General features: G+C 34.6%; 1 protein-coding gene across 1 annotated transcript in view; it reads right to left on the bottom strand.

The window, feature by feature from the left end:
• The window catches only part of LOC111695481 (uncharacterized), a 55493-nt gene extending 32778 nt beyond the window's left edge, over positions 1-22715 (bottom strand). Inside the window, exons 1-8 of the mRNA XM_023464825.1 lie at positions 22614-22715; positions 22096-22199; positions 21310-21385; positions 18316-18391; positions 17358-18182; positions 9370-12564; positions 8436-8516; positions 707-5311 (exon numbers count right to left, since the gene is read on the bottom strand). Of these exons, the coding sequence (XP_023320593.1) occupies positions 707-5311; positions 8436-8516; positions 9370-12564; positions 17358-18182; positions 18316-18391; positions 21310-21385; positions 22096-22184 (8947 nt within the window). The 5' untranslated portion in view covers positions 22185-22199; positions 22614-22715. The remainder of the gene's footprint in view (positions 1-706; positions 5312-8435; positions 8517-9369; positions 12565-17357; positions 18183-18315; positions 18392-21309; positions 21386-22095; positions 22200-22613) is intronic.
• Positions 22716-23266: the final 551 nt, after the last annotated feature.

Here is a 23266-nt window from a genome sequence, read left to right as displayed (position 1 = left end):
TCAAGTTCTAGGTTTAAACTTTTGCAACTGAAAAAGAGTTCTCCTGAGTTTCTGACCTGCTCCAGCTGCTCCCCGGCCTGCTTCAGCAGTTCAATCTTCTCCAGGTACAGGGGCTCAACAGCAAGATTACAGGACTCCTTAGTGTTGAAGAGATACTGCTCTATTTCTGGTATAAAAATATCAACTTCGGCTTTAAACTGATTGTAGTCTTCTGTCTCAAGGATAAAGTTAAGGTCTAGTATTGACTCCTCTATAAGTGAGTGAATGGATGTGAAGCAAGTCTCTAGGGAGTTGAAGACAGAGTCCTGGATCTTCTCTAGTTCTTCCTCCAACAGGTTCAGTAAATTATCTGTTCCTTCTTCCATACTTTTCATTATCTTTTTAGCCTTAGTCATATCAATCTTCAAGTCAGGAACGCCAGCAGGGTCTAAAATAATAAAATAATTTTTCACAGAATCTATCCAAAAGCAAACTAAAAAGTTAAGAATAAGATTTCGATGGAATCACTCACTTCTAAAAAGTTCATAAATCAAAAACTGAAAAGTAAAAAGAAAACAAGGACATTCAGAATTTGCTTTCGAGAATTCGAAGAAGCTTTAGAAGAAAAACAAACTGGGACTTTCTTACCCTATACTTAACTTTCCCATTGTTTCTGATCCACTGAGTTTTGAAGCAAGAGTTGAGACTGAGTTTGTGGATATTGAGCCTTTAGTACCTACATTAGCTGTTTCATTAGTTGTTGGGGCTAATGTTGTTGTTGATTTTACAGTAGTGGAAGGTTCATGTGATGGTTTTCCAAGAGTTGTTGATATCAATAATGGGAAAGATGGGCTAGATGTTGTGCCAAGAGTTGTTGTTGACATAACATCAGTGGAGGTTGGACTATTTGTTTGTGCAATGGTTGAAGGAATTGGAGGAGTAGTTTCAGGATATAGAAAAACTGTTGGGACTACAGTCATAGAATCTGTTGATGTCAGAGCTTGACTGAGTGTTGTTGTTTCTGATCCACTGAGTTCTGAAGCAAGAGTTGAGACTGAGTTTGTGGATATTGAGCCTTTAGTACCTACATTAGCTGTTTCTTTAATTGTTGACTCTGTGCTTGTCAAAACTTCAACAAAAGATGTTGTAGTTGCTGAAGCTTCACTTTTTAAATCAAAGATTGTAGAAGCTTCAGTTACTGGATCAGCACCAGAATTGTGGTTATTTGTAGGTACATATGTTGTTGATTGAGCGGCCTTAGCTATTGAATAAGTGCCTAAAGGAACTTCTGTTCCTGCATTAACTAGAAGATCCCCATTTACTAAATCAGTGGCTGCTGTAACCACAGTTGCTGAATCAGCTGCTTTAGCTTCAATAGCTGCTGTGGTGATAGAAGTAGAGTGAGGTATCAAAGGACCTAGATTAGGCAAATTAGTGGCTTCAGCAACCATTATTGCAGAATCAGCAGTTGAAGCTGCTATATCTTCAGAAGTGGAATCAGTGCCAACACTGCCTCTTGTTGATAAATCAGTGGCTTCTGTATCATCCACTGCTAAATTAGTGGCTGCTGTAGCATCAGCTGCTGGGCCAGTGGTTGATGTAGCTTCAAATACTGCATCTTTGGCTGCTCTAGATTTAAAAGTAAAATCAGTGTTTTCAGTTGCAAATTTAATATCTTTTGTATCATCAGCTTCTGGAGCAGTGGTTGCTGTAGCTTCAATTGCTGCACCAGTGACTACTGTAGATTTAACGGAAGGATTAGTAACTACTGAAAGATTAGATACTAAATCAGTGGTTTCTGAAGCCTTAGTAGCTATATTCATTGCTCCTAGAGCTAAAGTTACTGAATCAGTGACTGCTGGATCAACAGATACTGGATCATTAGTGGTCATATCTTCAGGTATAGAATCCCTCGTTGATGAATCAGTGGCTTCTGTATTCTCAGTTGTTATATCAGTTGCTGCTGTATTCTCAGTTCCTGAATCAATTGCTGATAGAGCATCAGTTGCCAAATCAGTGGCTACTGCAGTATCAGCTGCTGAAAAAGCTTCAATTGCTGCATCAGTGACTGTTGTAGCTTTTCTAGTAGTAGCAAGAACTGCTGAAATTTCTCCTCCAGAATCAGTGGTTTGTGAAACGTTAGTTGCTGTATCAGTATCTGCCGGAGCAACAGTTTCAGTTGCAGCAAGAGCTACAGTTACCGAGTCATTAGTTTTCATGGCGTCAGGTTTAAAATCTCTGGTTGTTGTAGCTTCATATGCCAAATCACTGTCTGATGTAGCTTTGGGAGTAAAATCAGTCCCTTCTGTGCCTCTAGTTACTGAATTATCTACAGTTGCCAAATCAGTGACTGCAGAATCATCAGTTGCTGCTTTATCCTTGGTTGCTGGATCAGTAGTTGTTAATGCATCAGATGTTAAATCAGTGGCTGCTTCAGCATTAGTTACTGAAAATGTGGTTGATGAATCTTTAATTTCAGCATCAGTAGCTGTTGCAGATTCGCTAGAGGAGACAATAATTGCTGAAAATTCAGCTGCAGAATCAGTGCTTCCAGTAACCTTGGCTGCTAAATCATAGATTTCTGTGGCCTTGGTAGCTTTAATTATTGAATCTTTAGCTCTCATATAAGTAGATGTAGAATGGGTGGTTGTTGAACCTTTAATTCCAAACCATGATGTGGATGTAGTTTTAAGTGCTGCATCTGTGGAGGTTAAGTCAGTCCACACAGTGCCTCCAGTTGCCAAATCAGTGGTTGCTGTATCCTCAGTTGTTGATGTGCCAAAGGTTGCTAATTCAGTGGAAACAGTATCCTCAGTTGCTGAATCAGTGGTGGCTATATCCTCAGCTGGTGAATCAGTGGCTGCTGTTTCCTCAGTTGCTGAATCAGTGGCTGCTGTCTCTTCAGTTGCTGAATCAGTGACAGCTTTATATTCAGCATCTGAATCTGTTGCTACTTTACCCTCAGTTGCTAAATCAGTCAACGATGAAGCATCAGTGGCTGCTGCAACCTCAGCTGCTGAAAAAGTGGTTGATGTAGCTATAATTTCTGAATAAGTGGCTTTGCTAATAGAATCAGTAGTTTCTGCAGCCTTGGTTGCTATATCAGAAGTTTCTGTAACCATGGTTACTAAGCCAGAGGTTTCTGTAGCCAAGGTAAATAAATCAGTGGCTGTTGGAGCTATAGTTGCTGAATCAATAGCTCTTGTAGCATTAGATGTGAAATCTGTGGATGTTGAAACTATCACCGAATCAGTAGCTGATGATTCATCTGTTGAAGTCACATCTGTGAAAGTAAAATCAGTGCCCTCATCGCCTCCAGTGGCCAAATCAGTGGCTGCTGTAGCATCAGTTGGTATATCTATGATTCTAGTGGCATCAGTTGGTAAATCTATGGTTCTAGTAGCTTCAGTTGATGTTGAGGTTTCAATTTCTGAACCAGTGGTTTTTGTATGTTTTGTAGCTGAAACAAGGATTGTGAAAGCTTCCAATTCTGAAGGGGTTAATAACCTTTCGGTTTCTGACTCAAGTGTTGTTAAATCTTTATTTACTGAATCAGTGGTTGGAAACTCTTCAGTTTCTGAATCAATAGTTATTGAAGCCTCAGTTTCTGAATCAATAGTTATTGAAGCCTCAGTTACTGAATCCAAAACTGAAGAAGCATCAGTTGTAGAATAAGTTGCTGTAGTTTCAGATGCCAAATCAGTTTTAGTGTAAGACCCAGTTGCCAAATCAGAGGTTGTTAAAGTTTCAGTGGTTTTAGTTTCAGAGTTGGCAGTTAATGGCGTCTCACTGAATAAATCTGGTGTTGAAGTTTCAGTTATTGACTCAGCTGCTATTAGTTTCAAACTTTCTGAATCTGTTGTAATTTCAGCTAATGTGGTGTTCTCTTTTAATGATTTGGTACTTGTCTGAACTTCAGTTTCTAAATTTGATATAGGTGATGAAGATGTATGAATATGTACATATACCAAAGAAGATCTTTCCTTACTAGTAGTTGTAAAAGCATTCAGTGAATCTGAGGATTCAGTTGTAGATGCTGTATCAGATTCAGTTCCATCCAGGTTTGTATTAATTTCAGTTTCTGGAGTAGTGTCAGAGTTTGTTTCCCAGGTTGTATCAGATTCAGTCTCAATATTAGTACCAGGGCTAATTCTTAAGGTTGTATCAAAGGTTGTATCAAAATCAGTTTCAATAGTTGGTTCAGAAATAGGTAAGTTCACCACTGATACAACTTCAATGGTTGATTCTGAAGCTGTTAATGCTACATCAGCAGCTACCAGAATTACAGAAGATTTGGGGGAAAGTAGAATTTTATTGGATGCTAAATTATTAATTATAGTATCAGAGGGATTTGTTAAGCTTAATGGAGGAAGAGCTACATCAGACAAAAGTGCATCCTGTTGTGGTGGTACTGGTGGAAGAGATACATCAGACAAAACTGCATCCTGTTGTGGTGTTAATAGAGGAAGAGCTACATCAGACAAAAGTGCATCCTGTTGTGGTGGTATTGAAGGAAGAGATACATCAGGCATAAATGCATCCTGTTGTGGTGTTAATAGAGGAAGAGCTACATCAGATAAAACTGCATCCTGTTGTGGTGGTAATGGAGGAAGAGCTAAATCAGATAAAACTGCATCCTGTTGTGGTGGTACTGGAGGAAGAGATACATCATGCATAACTGCATTCTGTTGAGGTGGTAATGGAGGAAGAGCTACATCAGATAAAACTGCATCCTGTTGTGGTAGTACTGGAGGAAGAAGTACATCAGGCATAAATGCATCCTGTTGTGGCATTAATAGAGGAAGAGCTACATCAGACATGACTGCATCCTGTTGAGGTGGCAATGGAGGAAGACCTACATCAGACAAAACTGCATCCTGTTGTGGTGGTACTGGAGGAAGAAGTACATCAGGCATAAATGCATCCTGTTGTGGCATTAATAGAGGAAAAGCTACATCAGACATAACTGCATCCTGTTGTGGTGGTATTGAAGGAAGAGATACATCAGGCATAACTGCATCCTGTTGTGGCTTTAATAGAGGAAGAGCTACATCAGGCATAACTGCATCCTGTTGTGGTGGTACTGGAGGAACATCAGACATAAATGCATCCTGTTGGGGTGGTAATGGAGGAAGAGATAAATCAGACGTAATTGCATCCTGTTGAGGTAATGGAGGTAGAGCTTTATTAGACATAACTGCATCCTGTTGTGGTGGTGATGTAGGAAGAGCTACATCAGACACAACTGCATCCTGTAGCGGTAATGGAGGAGGATCTCGATAAACTTCATGAACATCCATGGATCGTGCAAAGCTATCAGGGATTATAGATCCTAAATATTAAATGATATGATTTTAAATTAATCAAATTGACCATTTAATGACTTAAAACAATGTTTATAATTTTTATAAATTAACAGCAAAAAAACTAAATATGTTCAATTTCAAGATGCATCCAACAAGACAATTTTACTTTGTTAAGTCCTAAAATCTTAGATAAGTGAAGTATAATTATTCATATGGCCTTTTTTGTCATCTATAAATAAATTTTTTATTGGATTCAGAGGTCACTGACATTGAAGCCCAGAAAAAGGTGCTAAAAGTCAAACTTCAAAATGAAGGTCCATGACTTCTTATCCATATAGATAAACTGAAGGTGACCACATGTCTATATTTCTAGGCTGAAGCCAAAAAATGATCTATCAAAAAAGGACAAATAATACTTAAACTGTTACTACAATTTTGGCTCTTTTTACATTTTCTGTAATACCTTTCTTGAAGCTTTTTTCTATTCTAACTAGGGAATGGGGAAAATAAAGAGGCATAATTGTTTTTGTTTGTCGCTTTTGCCGAAGCCTTGTGCAGTATAGAAGAACATATTGGATGAAAAATTATTAAAATTTAACTTGGGATAGGCACGATTAACAGATTCTTTAGTTTTTGCAATAAATGCACAGAATTTAATGTGAACTAACCCAGGGACAATGTGGAAAATGTATACAAAAAAACAACAGCAAAAAAAACATTCAAACAACAACAAAAACTTCCAATTTACTTCCAATTTAGACTTTTTTAAATGGCCAGAGCAAGCACTTACAAAAATCAAAAATCACTTTAAAATGTCGATTTTTTATTTCGAAGAAACATGTCATTGTGGGTAATTGGAGTAAGGCCTCAAACTGCTGAATATTGCCCACATGCAGGGTGGCCAAAACTTTAAGAAAAATCCGTACATTTATGATGAAAACGAATCAATAAATCTGTACATAAAATCTGTCCAGTCTCTACATTTTTTTTGAAAAATCTGTACAATCTGTACATATAAGGAAAAAATCCGTGCAAACAAAAAACATTCAAAATCAAAAAAACATAAAAATCTTGACAATTAATTTCTCATTTCTATTAACATTAATTTTTCTTTGTGTTCGTATACGAGCAAAGACATTGCTTTATAATTATTATGTAAGCTATTCTTTTTATTTTCTGAATTGGGATGAGTTTCCTTATTTGTCTAGGCTTAAAACTCATTATTTAGAAATAATGAATAACCCTATGTATTAATTCAGTAATCCTTGACCTTAAAATTTGATAAGATTTAAAGTTAGGATTATATTTATGAAATCTTTTGTTTATGAACACTTGACACTCTAGAGCCCAATAAACATGGAAATCAAGTGACGACCTCAACGAAGGCAGACCACATTTCGGAAAGCTTAAAAATGTACAAGTAAATGATGACGAATAATTAATTCCCATGTTTATTGGGACGTGTATAACTTGACAAGAAGACCAGCATTGGTTGGTTTTAACTTTTTAAAGTCCGACTCTTTGTACTTTTTTCCGGTAATTGATCAACTTCAGATATATCTGAATTTTAATTATTAAAAATAAAGAAATTTTATAATGTTTGATATTAATTTGATTTTTTTACGGTCTAAGTCGTATGTTCCAACTTCCTCAATTTGTATGGGCGCTACGCTCTTCGGTATGAGACGTCTTTATCAATTTTATCCTTATAGACACAAAAGATAGAAGTAAGATTAGTAGCGATCAAAAGCGCTTTTTTATCGCATTAAGCCTATACCCCCTTTCATTTTTCGCGAACACTCCCTTTAAGTATGCACTCTTCTTTCTGGGCCTCACAATTTGATGTTACAATTATTTCTTTGAGTATATTTGAGTGATTTCAAGTTTTTAATTTTTCACGTTTTATTTTCAATTGCTCTTAAATTATGAAAAAATTTAACCAATTTTTTTAATTAAAAAACTAATAATCAGAGGTTTCATTTAAGCTTAAATTTTGGATAATCGATAATAACCCAAAATCCAAAAAATTGAAAGAAAAAATTTACGTCTGGAAGTAACTAAAGTTTTTAAGGTTTCAATGACACCTTGATTGTGAAAATTACAAAAATTGTTCCCTCAGTTCCAAATATCCCCAAATGCAAAGTTTTTTTTGTGGAACATCATGTATTTCTGGAAAAAATTCTCTAAAAGATGAAAGAATGAATTTTAATTGTCAATAAAAATATTAATCAACCATTTATAATTCGGAATGAAGATAATAAGCTGCACTTAATTTTGTCGAGACTTTTTTTTCATTCACAATTTTCATGCAAAAATTAGCTTTTGTTGAGTCAAAATCAAAAAAAAAATATATGTTTTCCGGGCTTAAAATCGGAATCCTGAAAATCCGGACAGTTGGAGACAATAAACATCCAATCCGTACAATTTGTTAATAAAAATAAAAAAGTCTGTACAATCCATTCAATCCGTACAATTTGGACACCCTGCAGTTAATAGTTTTTATTCGGAAAATTCATTGATCTCCCACCAGACAAATAGTTGCCCCAACTCAATATCAAAATTTCATAATTAATCCAATTTGAATTGAATGTTTCAAAAAAAATTTACACAAATTGTTAATTTGAATAAATTTGAAAGTTTAATTCTTAAATCGTTCTGAAAGGTACTGAACATGGGCCCACCCCTTATGTGAACGACCAAATTGTTCTCCACAGTTTGGATCAATCTTTATCAAACTGGACGATCATATATAAAACAACTTTGAACTAACAGGTTTCCCATATTAATACATGACCTTTATAATTTCTAGAAGAAAGGTTAAAACTGAACTTGTTAATTTTTTAGAATTACGTTCTCTTCAACAGCTTATTATTGAACCCCCTCTCTCCCCATAATTAGTATTTAAATATTTTAACATTGTCTTTATTCAGCAGAGATATTGCAAAAGATGCCGCAATATTTTAAGAGGCAAATTTTGCAATATTTTGTACTCCAATTTTTGCAACAAATATTACCTTGCACCATAATGGTTTAGTGCAATGTGAACGCCAATGTTAATTTGCAAGCAGAAAAGTGCCAAAAAAACGTATGTCTCAAAGATTTTAGAATTCTGATAATAATACTCAACATTAAGAACATGATTAAGCTTACCTATTGATTTAGTAGTTTTTTTAACTTTAGCTCCTGCTGTGACATTAAGTGATGATCCAATTCTATCAGTAGCCCCGACATCTTAAAAAAACAGAATTTTTGTTAGCTTGAACTTCAATGCTAGAACATGCCAAGGACAAAAAATGTGAAGTTACCATGTCAAACCCCAAATAAATAGTGTAATTTATTATTATTGCGCGTAATTCCTGAGGAAAGAGTTTGAACGTGTCAAGGTCTTATTACTTTTTATTTGAACATTGAAGGGGGTCCTTACATGATTATACTATTCCAGGTCATGTGAGGTTAAGAAAGATTGCCAATGAATATGAGGGATGAACGACTTGGATTGTTCAGAGAAATAATAAACGATTTTTTAAAATGAACGAAAAAAGCTAATGATATAAATCATTTGAATGAACTTGAAAAACGATTAAATTTTTCTTAATGACCGAATTTTTCAGAAGATCGTTTTTTTTACTAGCCAAACAATATTTCCAACAATTGTTTTTTGCTGAACAAAGGATTTTATTGAACAAACAAGTTTTACTAACGAGCGATTTTACTAAACAAGCGATTTTACTGAACGAACGATATTAATGGAAAACAATTTTAATGAAAAAGCATTAACTGAAAAAACGAACGAAATAGATGAAAATTGAACAATATCTTTAAAATGCACGAAATCAAAAACATTAAACATATGAAATGGGAAAAAGCCTGAAACGCCCATCTTTAGTTACCCAATAGAATTTAACTTAAATGACTTGGTGGGAAATTTACATTTTTTTAAACTTTTGATGTTAAAAATAATTTCAATGAGTGAGAAGGAAAATATTTAATGTAATTTAAAGTAAATAATGTAAAAATGAATGAGTCCAGAAAATTTTACTGATATGAATTTCCATCCTGAATGAAGTATAGAAGAGCTAAACACCTGAACCTTTGGAAACAAGATCAGCATGTGTTCTCTCCACTTCGCTTTTAGCTTCTGAAGCATTGACAGCAGCAAAAGTACCCGACTCATTTATTCCAGCAACTGTTGCATCACTGATGCCTTGATTATCAGCAAATTTGATAGATTTTGACTTGACATCACTTGATTGATGATGATATGTAGATCTAGTTATTGAAGGTTCTTTAATATGCTTACTTGACAAAGATTCTGTTGATGTAGAAACACTGTTGTCGAGAGGGTTCTTTACTTGCACAGCAGTAACAGGCAAAAACGAAAAACTGGTATTTGATTCTTTCATTTTATTGGTTTTGTTAGGTGGAGCATCCCGGTTAAACAAATCTACAGTTTTTGCAGGACCAGATGAGAGTTCTGGGGATATGATTTTGGGCTCAATTTCCTCAAGGAATCTTTTATTAGGTGCATCAACAGGGAACCGATCAATGATTACTTTAACTCGTTCCATAGATTTAGTGCGAACAGCATTTTCTAGGTTTAACCTTGCGCTCGGAAAATGTTTATAGGGTGACAATGACATTGGAATAAGTCTATTTGCAAATGTATCTTGAAACCAAGATTTTGCAGGAAGTTCAGCACCCCCGGTTTTCAGTGGTTCATCTTTGTAAATTGTGAATGTTTTGATTTGATTTTCTTCAGCTTTCATGGGTATTGTGGGCTTAGTGTTTTTTTGGGTTATGGCTCCAGTGGTTAACAGTAGTTCATCCTCAGTGGTTGTTTGGAGTGAAGCTTTAATGTTTGCTAGAGTTAAAGCATCAATGAATGATGGGGGCTGAGCTCCAATGGTTGATGGGGGCTGAGCTTCAGTGGTTGTTGGGAGATTTTCAGTGGTTGTTACAAGAACTTTAGTATTTGATGGTGGCTGAGCTTCAGAGGTTGAAAGGGATTCAACTTCAATGGTTGTAAGCGTTTCCACTTCCATTGTTACTAGTGGTTTGGCTTCAGTCATTATCAAGGATATAGCTTCAGTTATTGTTAGGGATTTGGCTCCAGTTGTTGATAAAGCAATGGATAAAAGGGATTGAGCTTCTGTGAGTGAAAGGGAATCACCTTCATTGGTTGTTAGAAGCTCACCTTTAGTTGTTAGAGCTTTGTCTTTGCTTTTTAGGAGTTCAGCTTCTGTGGTGGTTACAAGTTCACCTTCAGTTGTTTGAGGATCAGCTTCAGTTGTTGTTAGAGGCTCAGCTTCAGTGGTTGTTATAGATTCAACTTTTGTGGTATTTAGTAGTTCACCTTCAGTTTTTTGAGGGTAAGCGCCAGTTATTATTAGAGGCTCAGCTTTAGTGGTTGTTAGGGTTTTGGATTTAGTAGTTGTTAGGAATTGAAATTGAGCTTCAATGGTTGATGGGGGCTGAGCTTCAATGGTTAATTGAGGTGGAGCGTCAGTGGTTGTTGGGGGTAAAGCTTTAATGGTTGAAGCTTTGGTGGTATTTAAGGGGTCAACTTCAGTTATTAGTGAGGATTCAGCTTTAGTTATCTCTAGGTATTCAGCTCCATTTGTTTTAATGGTTATTACCATGGGTTCAGCTTCAGTTGTTAGATGAGCTTCAGTGGATATTATGGGTTCAGCATCAGTGATTGTTACTGGTTTGGCTTTAGTGGTCATTTCTATTGGTCCAACTTCAGTTATTCCTAAAAGTTCACCTTTAGTTGATGTTAATGACTCAGCTTCAGTTGTTTTTATTGGTTCAGCTTCATTGGTTGTCAGGGTTTCAGCTGTAGTGGTTGTTTGGATTTCAGATACTGTGGTTGTTAGGCTTTCAGATTCAGTGGTTGTTAGAGTTTCAGATTCAGTGGTTGTTAGAGTTTCAGTTTCAGTGATTATTAGGATCTTAGCTTCAGTTGTTACTATTGGTTCAGCTTCAGTAGTTCTTACTATGGGTTCAGCTTCAGTAGTTATTACTATAGGTTCAGCTTCAGTAGTTATTACTATAAGTTCAGTTTGATTAGTTTTTACTTTTTGTTCAGCTTCAGTAGTTATTACGATGGGTTCAGCTTCAGAAGTTTTTACAATGGGTTCATATTTGAGGTTTGTTAAGAGTTCAGCTTCAATGGTTATAATGGGTTTATTATTAATGGTTGTTATGGGTTCAGCTTCAGTGGTTGATGGTTGATCAGCTTCAGTGGTTGTTACAGGTTCGGCCCTAGTGGTCATCAAGATGGGTTCAGTTTCATTAGGTATAACTAAAGTTGTTGTTGAAGACTGAGAAACAGATAATTCTAGGGGTTCAGGTTCAGTTGTAGTTCCAAGTTCAGCTAACATGGTTGATGACAAAACATTTTTAGTGGGTTCAGCTTCAGTGGTTGATGGGTGATCAGCTTCAGTGGTTGTTACAGAATTGGCTCTAGTGGTCATCATGAAAGGTTCAGTTTCATTAGGTATAACTAAAGTTGTTGTTGAAGACTGAGAAACAAATGTTTCTAGGGGTTCAGGTTCAGTTGTAGTTTTAAGTTCAGCTACCATGGTTGATGAAAAAACATTTTTAGTGGATTCAGCTTCAGTGGTTGATGGGTGATCAGCTTCAGTGGTTGTTACAGAATTGGCTCTAGTGGTCATCATGATAAGTTCCGTTTCATTAGGTATAGTTGTTGTTGAAGAATGAGAAACAGATAATTCTAGGGGTTTAGGTTCAGTTGCAGTATCAAGTTCAGCTACCATGGTTGATGACAAAACATTTGTTATGGGTTCAGCTTCAGTGGTTGATAGGTGATCAGCTTCAGTGGTTGTTACAGGTTCGGCTCTAGTGGTCATCATGATGGGTTCAGTTTCATTAGGTATAACTAAAGTTGTTGTTGAAGACTGAAAAACAGATAATACTTGGGGTTCAGGTTCAGTTGTAGTTTCAAGTTCAGCTACCATGGTTGATGACAAAACTTTTGTTATGGGTTCAGCTTCAGTGGTTGATAGGTGATCAGCTTCAGTGAATGTTACAGGTTTGGCTCTAGTGGTCATCATCATGATGGGTTCAGTTTTGTTAGGTATAACTAAAGCTGTTGTTGAAGACTGAAAAACAGATAATACTTGGGGTTCAGGTTCAGTTGTAGTTTCAAGTTCAGCTAACATGGTTGATGACAACACATTTCTAGTGGATGATAATGTATCCAAATATGATAAGGAGATATTTGCCATTTTAACTGGATCTGACACTACTGCAGGTCCTGACACATAATTACAATTTTTAGTTTTCGGACATTTTGGAAAGAAACTTCAATATAAGGCATTTCAGAAATAGAAATTTGAATAAATTAGACAGGACATTTTACAGCTAGGACTTCATAGATCAGACCTTACATAGCTCAGACAGTTAAAAGATAATGACATTTCATAAATAAAAAAGACATTACTTCTATATTTGATGGAAATGGTAAATGCCCGTTTTTGTAAAAATTAAAAGTAATCTCCCAATTCTAAACTTAAAATAATTGACCTTATCCATGAATTTCATTCAATTATGAAATGTCCTGCCTATAGAATTTCCTGTCCTCTCAGATCAAAGGCTTTATTAGGATGTTAGGCACTTAATGCCAGATGATTGGGCGAGTTGCCAAGTACAACTTACAATTTGCCAGACAGAACTTTGCTTAGATGTAACAACTTTACCATGGGACACTTTACCAGTTAACAAGTTTGCCAGTAACAAGTTTGCCATGTAACAAGTTTGCCATGTAACAAGTTTGCCATGTAACAAGTTTGCCATGTAACAAGTTTGCCATGTAACAAGTTTGCCATGTAACAAGTTTGCTATGTACCAAGTATGCCACTTGACCATTTTAACAGTTGACCATTTTGCCAATTGAACATTTTGCCAGTTGAACATTTTGCCAGTTGAACATTTTGCCAGTTGAACATTTTGCCAATTGAACATTTTGCCAATTGAACATTTTGCCAATTGAACATTTTGCCAGTTGAACATTTTGCCAATTGAACATTTTGCCAGTTAATCATTTTACCATTTTGTCAGTTGACCATTTTGCCAGTTGACATATTTGCCAGTTACACATAGCCAGTTAACACTATGCCACTTATTAATTTGCCAAAAAACACTTTTCCAGGTGACAAGGGCCTCTTATAATTAACTAGCTGCAGAGCTATAAAGATACATTTCCTATAAGGTTAAATTTCCTATAAGGTTACATTTCCTACAAGGTTACATTTCTTTAATTATAAATTACGTTGAGTTAGGTAAGGTCAAGATAATTTATGGACCAAGGAGCTAGAATTGGAAAGGGGACCGAGCACTACAGTCTCCTAAAAAATATATAATAATGTGCTTATCTTGGGTTAGGTTGGGTTAATACAATTTCTGGGCCAAGTGCCGAGGCTATAACAGGCTAGTGGGCCAAGCATTGCGGCTACATGAATGTTAGATTAATACATAATTTCAGGTAATGGTAAAATTTGGCACATTTGATAATAGGAAGTGTAACTACAGAAAGTGTAATTATAAAAAGTGTAACTATAGAACGTGTAATTAAAGAAATTGTAACAATGGAAAGTTTAATTATACGAAGTGTAACTATGGAAAGTGTAATTATTGGAGGTGTAACTATAGGAAGTGTAATTATAGGAAGTGTAACTATGGAAAGTGTAATTATAGGAAGTGTAACTATGGAAAGTGTAATTATAGGAAGTGTAACTATGGAAAGTGTAATTATAGGAAGTGAAACTATGGAAAGTATAACTATAGGGGAAGTAGGAAGCATAATCCTAGCAAGTTTAATTACTTGGAGTGTATATAATGAAATGTAACTGAGCCTGTTCTATGTAATTATACAATTACATAGAACATATTTAATAATCTACACCAATTTTCAATATTCTGTTTTTGTATTTTATTTTTCATTACAGTGGAACCCCTTAAACTGTAGAATAGGGAGACGGCATTTAAGCAATCTTATGTGTATTTGATGTTAATGTTAAGTAACTATGATTACCAATACCTTAAATCAATAAAATAAGCAAAATGGGTCTGTGTACACTGTAGTGAACAGTGTACACTGCAAAAATCTTGGTTTTTTATTTCTTAGTTTGGACCATTTAATATCATAATTTTCTTTTTCCTACTGTAGATATTGATATTCTTTAATTACCGTTAATTAGTTCAAATCAAAAACCATTTGAAATTTCTAAATGGCAAAGAAGTACCAACTAGCAAATTGATAACTGGTTAAATTGTCAACTGGCAAATAGCCACCTGGCAAATTGTCAACTGGCAAATTGTAAACTAGCAAAATTGTAAACTGGCGAAGTTGTAAACTGGCGAAGTTGTAAACTGGCGAAGTTGTAAACTGGGAAGTTGTCAACTGGCAAAATTTTTCAACTGGCAAAATTGTCAAGCGGCACAATAGTCATCTGGCAAATGGTCATCTGGCAAATGGTCATCTGGCAAATGGTCAACTGGCAAAATGGTCAACTGGCAAATTGTCACCTTGAAAAGTTTACCTGACTATGGTTACCTGGCAACTATGCATATAGCATAGTGTCAACTGGCAAAGTGTTGCCTAACAACTGTGTCACTTGGCAAAGTTGTCAAATGTCAAAAAGCCACCCGGCAAGTTGATACATGGGAATCTTACGCTGTTAACTTGCCGCTGGCAATGTACCTTACAAATTTAAAGCAACTGCTATTTTTTCAAAAAAGGCGATGCTTCAAAATAATTTTTGGAAGAATGACTGAAATACTGGAACACAGGGTTGGAAACCACCAGCTTTGAGAGAGTTTAAGGCATTAAGAAAGCATAATGTAAAGAGGTCCAGGCTATTCCAAGTTCAAACCAGGCTGAGCTAAAACCCTATGAATGTTAATGTATGATGCTGAAATTTTACATACATCGTCCATTCGGCCGTTTAACATTTAGAAAAAAGAAAATTTAGGATCTGATGTTTTTGGCAATAATAACATTTTGACAAGTGTCTCTTTCCTATTTATTAATAAAAATTATAAAGGGTAGAGATCTTAAATACTGTTCGATTCACTAACTCAATTATTAAGACAAAGCACAAAAATTAGTAAAAAAATCTTAGTTGTCTAGCCCTCTCAATTATTTTGAAAACTTCCAGTTACAGAAGTACATTCAGATTTTAAGCAGAAGTCTCGTGGAAAAAAAAGGATCAACATTTTTTTTTAGGGCCCAGCCTTGCAAGAACTTCCATAACAGGTCCATATTTGTACAATCCAAATATAGGCTAATTTTAAATCTAAGTTTTTTTCGTAGCAAAAGCACTGTCAATGTGATAACAGTTTAAGTTAAGTCAAAATTATTCATGTGTCCCCTTCAGGGTTTATTGGAAAAAGAAAAAAACATACTGAAGAATTCATTTATTTTAAAATAGAAATCTTCTTGGTTGATAGAAGCATAAATGTTTAAACAGTACTGATATGAATCGGACATGCAACTCTTTCATTGGGGGGTAACTTAGAATAACATCGACTTCAGCTTTAACAAGTGTAAATAAAAAAATCTAAATAAAATTAAAATATTGTGAAAAATAAAATGGGATTGAGGATTAATCAGAATATAATTTGATTTTCATTAATTTTTGTTTCTGTTAAAGGGAGTGACCGGCAATGGTTGAACTAAGATTGCAATATTATTGACAATTTTTTAAAAATTCATTTGAGACCTATCAGACGTTTTTACGTTGAATATTTGTTTAGCAAGAGAGGAAATTCAATATTTTAAATCCTTATTGAGGAATGGGGGAATGGTTTTGAGCATCGGTTTTAAATATTATTCAAAAACGACGAAGAAAAATGTATCAAAATTTCTAAAGTAAACTGATTAAATGTTTAGGAACATATTTCTCATTAGAAATTTGTCAATAAATAAATGTTAGAATCAATGGTTTCTTTTTCATCAATATTATCATTTTCTTATTCTTTATGAATTTGTTCGCAGATTTCTTCAAATTCTTCAAATGTCGACTTTACATTAAAAATTCCCGAAAATCTACAGAAAAATGGGTTTTAATAATGAGACATTAAAGCAGTGTTTCGGATCCGGATCCGGATCCGGTCGGATCCGTATCATTTGGTCGGATCCGGATCCGTATCAGGAAACGTTGATATGGATCCGGGTAGCGCCAAAAATTAACCAAAACCATGGAATAAATAAATCAAAATGGTTCGTAAATGTAATATTTACATGACGAAAATTTTTCAAAATTATCTTTAATAATTTAATGTTTACATTTTTATAATAGTAATGACGACATTTTTAACTTTAGGATTACTATAGTTTATAAATTATAACCTTGCATAACATTTAATAGGGAAAATCCGATTCACAGAATCAAAAGTTACCTCGGATCCTTATCCGGATCCGGATCCATCATCACGGATGCGGATCCGCGGATCCGGATCCGAATCAAAATGATATGGATCCGAAACACTGCATTAAAGAAACCAATAACTGAATAAGATTACTTTTTTTCATTTATAAAAGTTAATTTTTATTTTTTCAGCCTGTTCCAAAACAACTTCTTTGTATACTGTGGATGTTTTGCTACATTTTTCGTGGAAGTCATTAAATAATTTAAATAAACGAATCTTAAAATCACCCCTCCAAAATGGACAATCTATGAGGATTGTAAAGATTGCATTTGCGGTCTTACTGAACAAATATTCACCGTAAAAACGTCTTGATAGGTCTCAAATGAACCCTAAAAAATGTTACTGCAATCTTAGTTCAACTACCATACATTGCCTGTCACTACTTTTGAACAAAGTTTTGGAAATCATATATTTAAAATATCTTAATTTTTAGAAAACATTTGTTCTCTTTGTTAATTAATAATAATGAACTGGCTTCTCATTTCTCTTTACAGAAACATCAGAGATTAAAATCATTTCTTATCGAATTCAATTATGAAAAAGCCGACTGTCTTTTATTTTTGACTCAAAATGCTACAAAAAAAGGGGGAAAAATGGTAAAACGTTTGAGAAAATTACCTATTTTCAAGCTTTGTAATTCCATAATTCTTGAATTGATTCCAATATCTCTCTTTTTAATTTCCTCCTCGAGGCAATGTTTGAGCTGTAGGCTTGTTTCATCGCATTTATTAACTAGAAGCTGAACATTATTTAGTAGCTTACCCCTTAGCTGAGGTGTGAACCCACTGCCAGCACTGATCAAACTTCCTTCAAAAATCATGGCGTACCTAAACTTCTGACCGTTTCTATCCCCTTGTTGAAGACTGCTTCTATACATACGAACCTTCATGCGTAGACTATATATCAGTGCCTGTATTCTATCCTCCACATCTTGCTGAGCAGAGTCTATTATTTTCCGCGCCATTTCCATATTTTTACGATAAATTTTTTCCAGATAAAAAGTTTGCTCCAATGCAGATTCTCTGAAGGCCACATTATTTATAAAAGTCTTGCACAAGACTTGAATTCCAGCTGAATCATAAAATGGTTGAATAAAAAGGTGTGCAGCATCAAGTAAGTCGAATATTTCATCGTAAAGTGACGTCTCCTGACTATTGCAATGATGAAGCTGACCCTTCATATATCCTTCACTCTGTCTTATCAGAAGACTAAGGCTTGACGTGCTTCCACTTGAAGAAGCAACCCTGGATAATGTTGGTCCAATCTGCATGCTAAGGAATTCAAAACAGTTTTCTTTGACTGCTAGAAGCCGTGTTTTCATTATAAATGCTTTTCTATCAATCATGTTTAGAATTTCCGAGCTCTTAGCTTCAAGATATTCAACAATATTTTCCTGTTCCGTAGTATGCATCATTTCAGACAAAGGATCTATTTCCTTCAAATCTAAACGACCGCCTATTTCTATTTTTAAAAAGACCAAAAACTGGCTAAACTTGACATAAAAAAAAATTCACACGTCTTTAGAAATTGGAGAGAAAAGGAAAGACAAAATTATATTTGAAGTTTAGATTTTTACCTTGGCGCCTTATCCGAGTTTTCAAATTCAAGTTTTCTTCCTTCATTTCAGATTTTAACAGCTTTCGGAAGTCAGCCTGACAATGAAAAATATAAATGGTAAAATGCATTTTGAAATGTTGTGGACCCATTATTAGCAACAGTCAGGATTCCCAACCGTTATCTTGCAGTTGTAAATTGGGCATGTGCCTCTATAAAGTTAGAGGCCGGATAGGCATGGTAGTTGAGCTGAAAATACAGTATTGTAGAGAAATATTGTAAAAAACATTTTAACGAGAGTAAAGCTTAGACAAATAAATAAACATAGATAGCTTATGTACGAAAAATCACCAAGAATTGTACAGTCCGCGAACTCATACTTGAAGGAGTGAAAGTGTACTTCAATGATAAGTGGGGTGGTTTGGTGTTTTAATGGATTTTATAATATAGTGTAAAATAACTCCGGGAATGGAACTATTTGAACAACAATATTTCACTGAGCAACATATCATATTGACGAGAACTGAAGAAGGACATGAGAAGGACCAAACTAACATAAATTTCTCTCTACAGAACTCATGTACACCACAAGTACACAATGACACAAGAACAGCCAATGTTCACAACCGACCTAGTTAATCTATATAATAGGAATATCTTTTAAACATCTCTGTACATTTATATCTTTCAAGATGAAAAATGTCGTCTTATGCGCAATCTATCTTTATCTATGGCGTAAAGTTGTTGAAATATTTCACCAGAGCTGAAAACTTTAGAATGGTGGATATCATAAATCTCATACTTTCATAAATTTCGAGATTAAATATTGCAGTAACTCTGCATGATTTTAAACTTCAGATTAATTATTCGACGGGATATCTGGATATTTCATTCTAAAGTTTTCAGCTCAGTTGTTTCCGACAAGAGAAGAAACGTTTCTTACCATTATTTAATAACCCGAAAAAAAACAGATAAATGATTGTAAAGACTAATTTCCTATTTAGGAAGATATTTCTAAAAGAAATTTTGGATTAAAGGCAATAGTGGAACCGTGGAATCGATTATTTCATTATCATTATTACCTTTGCTGAAATTATTTGCATAAACCTGCTAGATTTTAAAATGAATTTTAATAACTTATTTTCAAAGTTATAAGCTCATTATTTTTCTCAACCTGTTAGTTACAAGTTTTGTCCATGTTGTTTTGTCCATGTTGTTTTGTCCCTGTTGTTTTGTCCCTGTTGTTTTGTCCATGTTGTTTTGTCCATGTTGTTTTGTCCCTGTTGTTTTGTCCATGTTGTTTTGTCCATGTTGTTTTGTCCATGTTGTTTTGTCCATGTTGTTTTGTCCATGTTGTTTTGTCCATGTTGTTTTGTCCATGTTGTTTTGTCCATGTTGTTTTGTCCATGTTGTTTTGTCCATGTTGTTTTGTCCATGTTGTTTTGTCCATGTTGTTTTGTCTATGTTGTTTTGTCCATATTGTTTTGTCCATGTTGTTTTGTCCATGTTATTTAACAAATGTAAAAAAAACGTTTTTCTGAAACAACAGGTGAAATATTATAAACCACTTTCACTTTCACATGACAAATTTAGGTTTTAAGTTTCACTGATAATTTAAAGATTCGATGATTATCAACTTTTGCAGTTTTCCGTCCCCTTTTAGGCCAATATTTCAAACCTCATTTTCTCAAAAACAGCTACTCATCAAATTTGTTTAAAACATGTTTTGAAATCGTCTAATCCTATACTTTTAATATCCAAAAAGATGTTCAGGGAAATTATCAGTCCAGCCTAAAACCTAAATTTGTCATGTGTGCACTTTCCGCTCTAATTTTAAAAAATCTAAAATCATACTATCTCGGCAATTTGTAAAGCGTTTTTTTTTTAATAAGAAATGTAATCTTAAAAGAAACATTACACAAAATACAGTTAAAAAACATTAAATAAACGTACATTGCAATGTGTGCCATGTGTACAGGCCCTTTTTTTCAGAATTTTTTAGAATTATCAACGCGAAAAACTTCACCTCAAAGTTAACACTAAGATAATTGATAAGGGTTGATTACAAAAACAAGCTTTCTTTCGAGGACATGGTTCTTAAAAACCGGATCAAAACTATTTTAGCTTAATGGATCCCAAGTCATCCAGACTTAGCAAAGATATTCAGGATTCAAGTTCAACTAGACTTTACTTTATAAGAAAACATTTGAGGTAAATCCGTGGTGCTCATTTGAATCAATTATTTGGCATGAATTCAGAATATAAATAGCTAAAATGAAAACAATTAAAATTAGCGAATAAACAGAAAAATTATTTTAACTACTATACTACAAAAAAACATGCCTGTTCTGTCATGAATATCAACAATTTTTTCAAATTTTCAATAGTTCATAAGATCAGTAGTTCAAAGGACAGTCATCCAAACTTAAAACCGCTAATTTTTTATAAGTGTCGTCGTCTGATCCATGAGATTCTCTTAGCCTAGTGTTCAAAGAGTCTGGGCTACGTGATCCGGATCAGCTTTGTTTGCCAATTCGGATCTAGAGGTTAGAATCACTGAATAACTAGGAGTAGTTTATCTAATAATCGAACAAGTGCATGGCCAAGTGGGCACTCGAGAACTTGTCGAAACTAGTTCTAATACTCCTTCCTGAGTCCGAATTTAATTAATTCAAGCCGCGTCTCAAATCCCCAAAAAACCTGTTTTAATTGAGCGCCGCCTTGAATTTAGAAAAATTGAATACAATCTTAAGTGGAACCAACCATATTTGAGCCGTGCGTGGCTTAGATTCTTTAAATTCGGCCTCTGTTAATTTCATGAAACCTCAGCTATTAAAAAAGGGATTATAATTGAAAGCTAAAATCATACAGGGCGGCCACAGGGGGGGGGAAGTGCGTTGGTACCTGTTTAGCCCCCCCCCCCCTCCCACTGAAATTCTGTATCCGTTCATAATGATAATTACTGCATAGAACCCAATTATTAAAAAACGTTAGATTTGAATCCAAAAATACTTACATCTTGTTTTACTTGATCTGCAACTTTACGCTGATGAAGATCAGTTCTGTTGAAGTATTCTTCCGCGCTCATAACTCTGATAAACAAGGGTTTGTTCAAATTCTAAAATTAAAATGTTGAATCCAATAAGTTCTTTGAACTGCAAGTGAATATGGTCAAGTTAGGTTTATATATACGCTGCAACCCCAGAGTATAGAGAATATAGAAATCTGCAAAAATCAAGTACTTTTCACTTAATTGTTATTATAACAGAGGAATAAGTGTTAAACTCCAGATCCACCCATTCCCCCCCCCCCCCCCCACCCCTCTGTACTGGTACAAGATAAAAAAAATGAGTTTGAACTAGAAAACATTTTACTATCTTATTATAACCCCAACAGTCAATAATTAATAATAGTTAAAACTTGTGTGTAGAGATAATTAATCTTGAACGTTTGATCTCGATATCCAATGTGGGAACTTATAAATTAGAGGATCAATACTTAATCCCTCTAGTAAATTTGTCCCTTCAGGTTAGGCTCAGTAATATTTGTCATAAATACATTTACCACAATTACAAGTGTTACTTATGGCAAAAGTATTTATGGAAAGTGTTATAATGGCAAATGAATTTAAGGCGTAAGTATTGTGGCAAATGTAACTAAAACCATCACGGGATATCACAGAGGAATTAAATCTGCAACAGATGTCGATAAAATACTTAATCCCAAGATTAAAAACACAGAAGTTGTCAGCTCTAGTCAAATAAAGCAGTTTTGACAAGAAACGAAGATGAACAAATTGTCCCTTGTAATAGAAAACATGAATAGAAGAAATATCAATCTTCCACCCAGCTGACCGGCGCCAGTAGATATGTTGGCGCCATATAGAATCATGGCGCCACAGAATTCCTAAAAGAACATTATTAATTTTTTTTCAATCCATTTTAATTCAAATAAATAAAAAACTTCCTCAGAAAAATTGATTATTCATTCCAATGAGCAGCTAAGATTAACTATTTCATATTGTTAACTTATCCCAAAACAAATAAAAAAAATGTTTGAATTTTAATGATTTTTTAACATGTTAAACCTCCAATTTAAATTTAAAGTAAAGCGGGCTCAGGAGATCTTATCAGACAAACATCGATTAAATTTGAGGTAAAGCGGGTTCATGAGTTATGATCTGACAAACATCGATCAAAATATTGATAATAATATTGATAATAATATGGGGGGGTCCAAAAATCGTTCACTAGGACAGACCCGAGAAAATAGTCTAAAAGAGGCGCCAAAAGACATCTTAATAAAAAATATATTCATTACCTTTAATTACACCTCAAAAAGATTAAGAAGTTTTTTTACCAAACCGTCACTACACTACCGTACCAATTAACCGTGTACAGTGTACTGAAACAGATGTGTCAAATTCAAACTTGTTTGTGTACACTGTACATTTTTTATATTTGTACGCAATGTACTCTAGATAGTTAACCTCAGGGCCGCAGAGTTATCAAAATTCCAGGGGGGAGAACACATGTATCAAGGAAATTTTTTAAGGATTTAATGGGATTGGAGGCACTACACTTGCCCCCTCTACCCGGCCCATGACACATAATCTGAAGAATCTTTTCAATAAAGAGGAGAAGGAAANATGTCTATGTCTATATGTCTATGTCTATATGTCTATGTCTATATTTCTATGTCTATATGTCTATGTCTATATGTCTATGTCTATATGTCTATGTCTATATGTCTATGTCTATATGTCTATGTCTGTGTCTATATTTCTATGTCTATATGTCTATGTCTATATGTCTACGTCTATATGTCTATGTCTAAATGTCTATGTCTATATGTCTATGTTTATATGTCAATGTCTATATGTCTATGTCTATATGTCTATGTCTATATATCTATGTCTATATGTCAATGTCTATATGTCTATGTCTATATGTTTATGTCTATATGTCTATGTC

Source organism: Eurytemora carolleeae, unplaced genomic scaffold, assembly GCF_000591075.1.
Source record: "Eurytemora carolleeae unplaced genomic scaffold, Eaff_2.0 scaffold226, whole genome shotgun sequence".
NCBI classification, from domain to species: domain Eukaryota; kingdom Metazoa; phylum Arthropoda; class Copepoda; order Calanoida; family Temoridae; genus Eurytemora; species Eurytemora carolleeae.
Note: the sequence above shows the minus strand (reverse complement) of the source record. Positions and strands in the feature narration are given on the sequence as shown.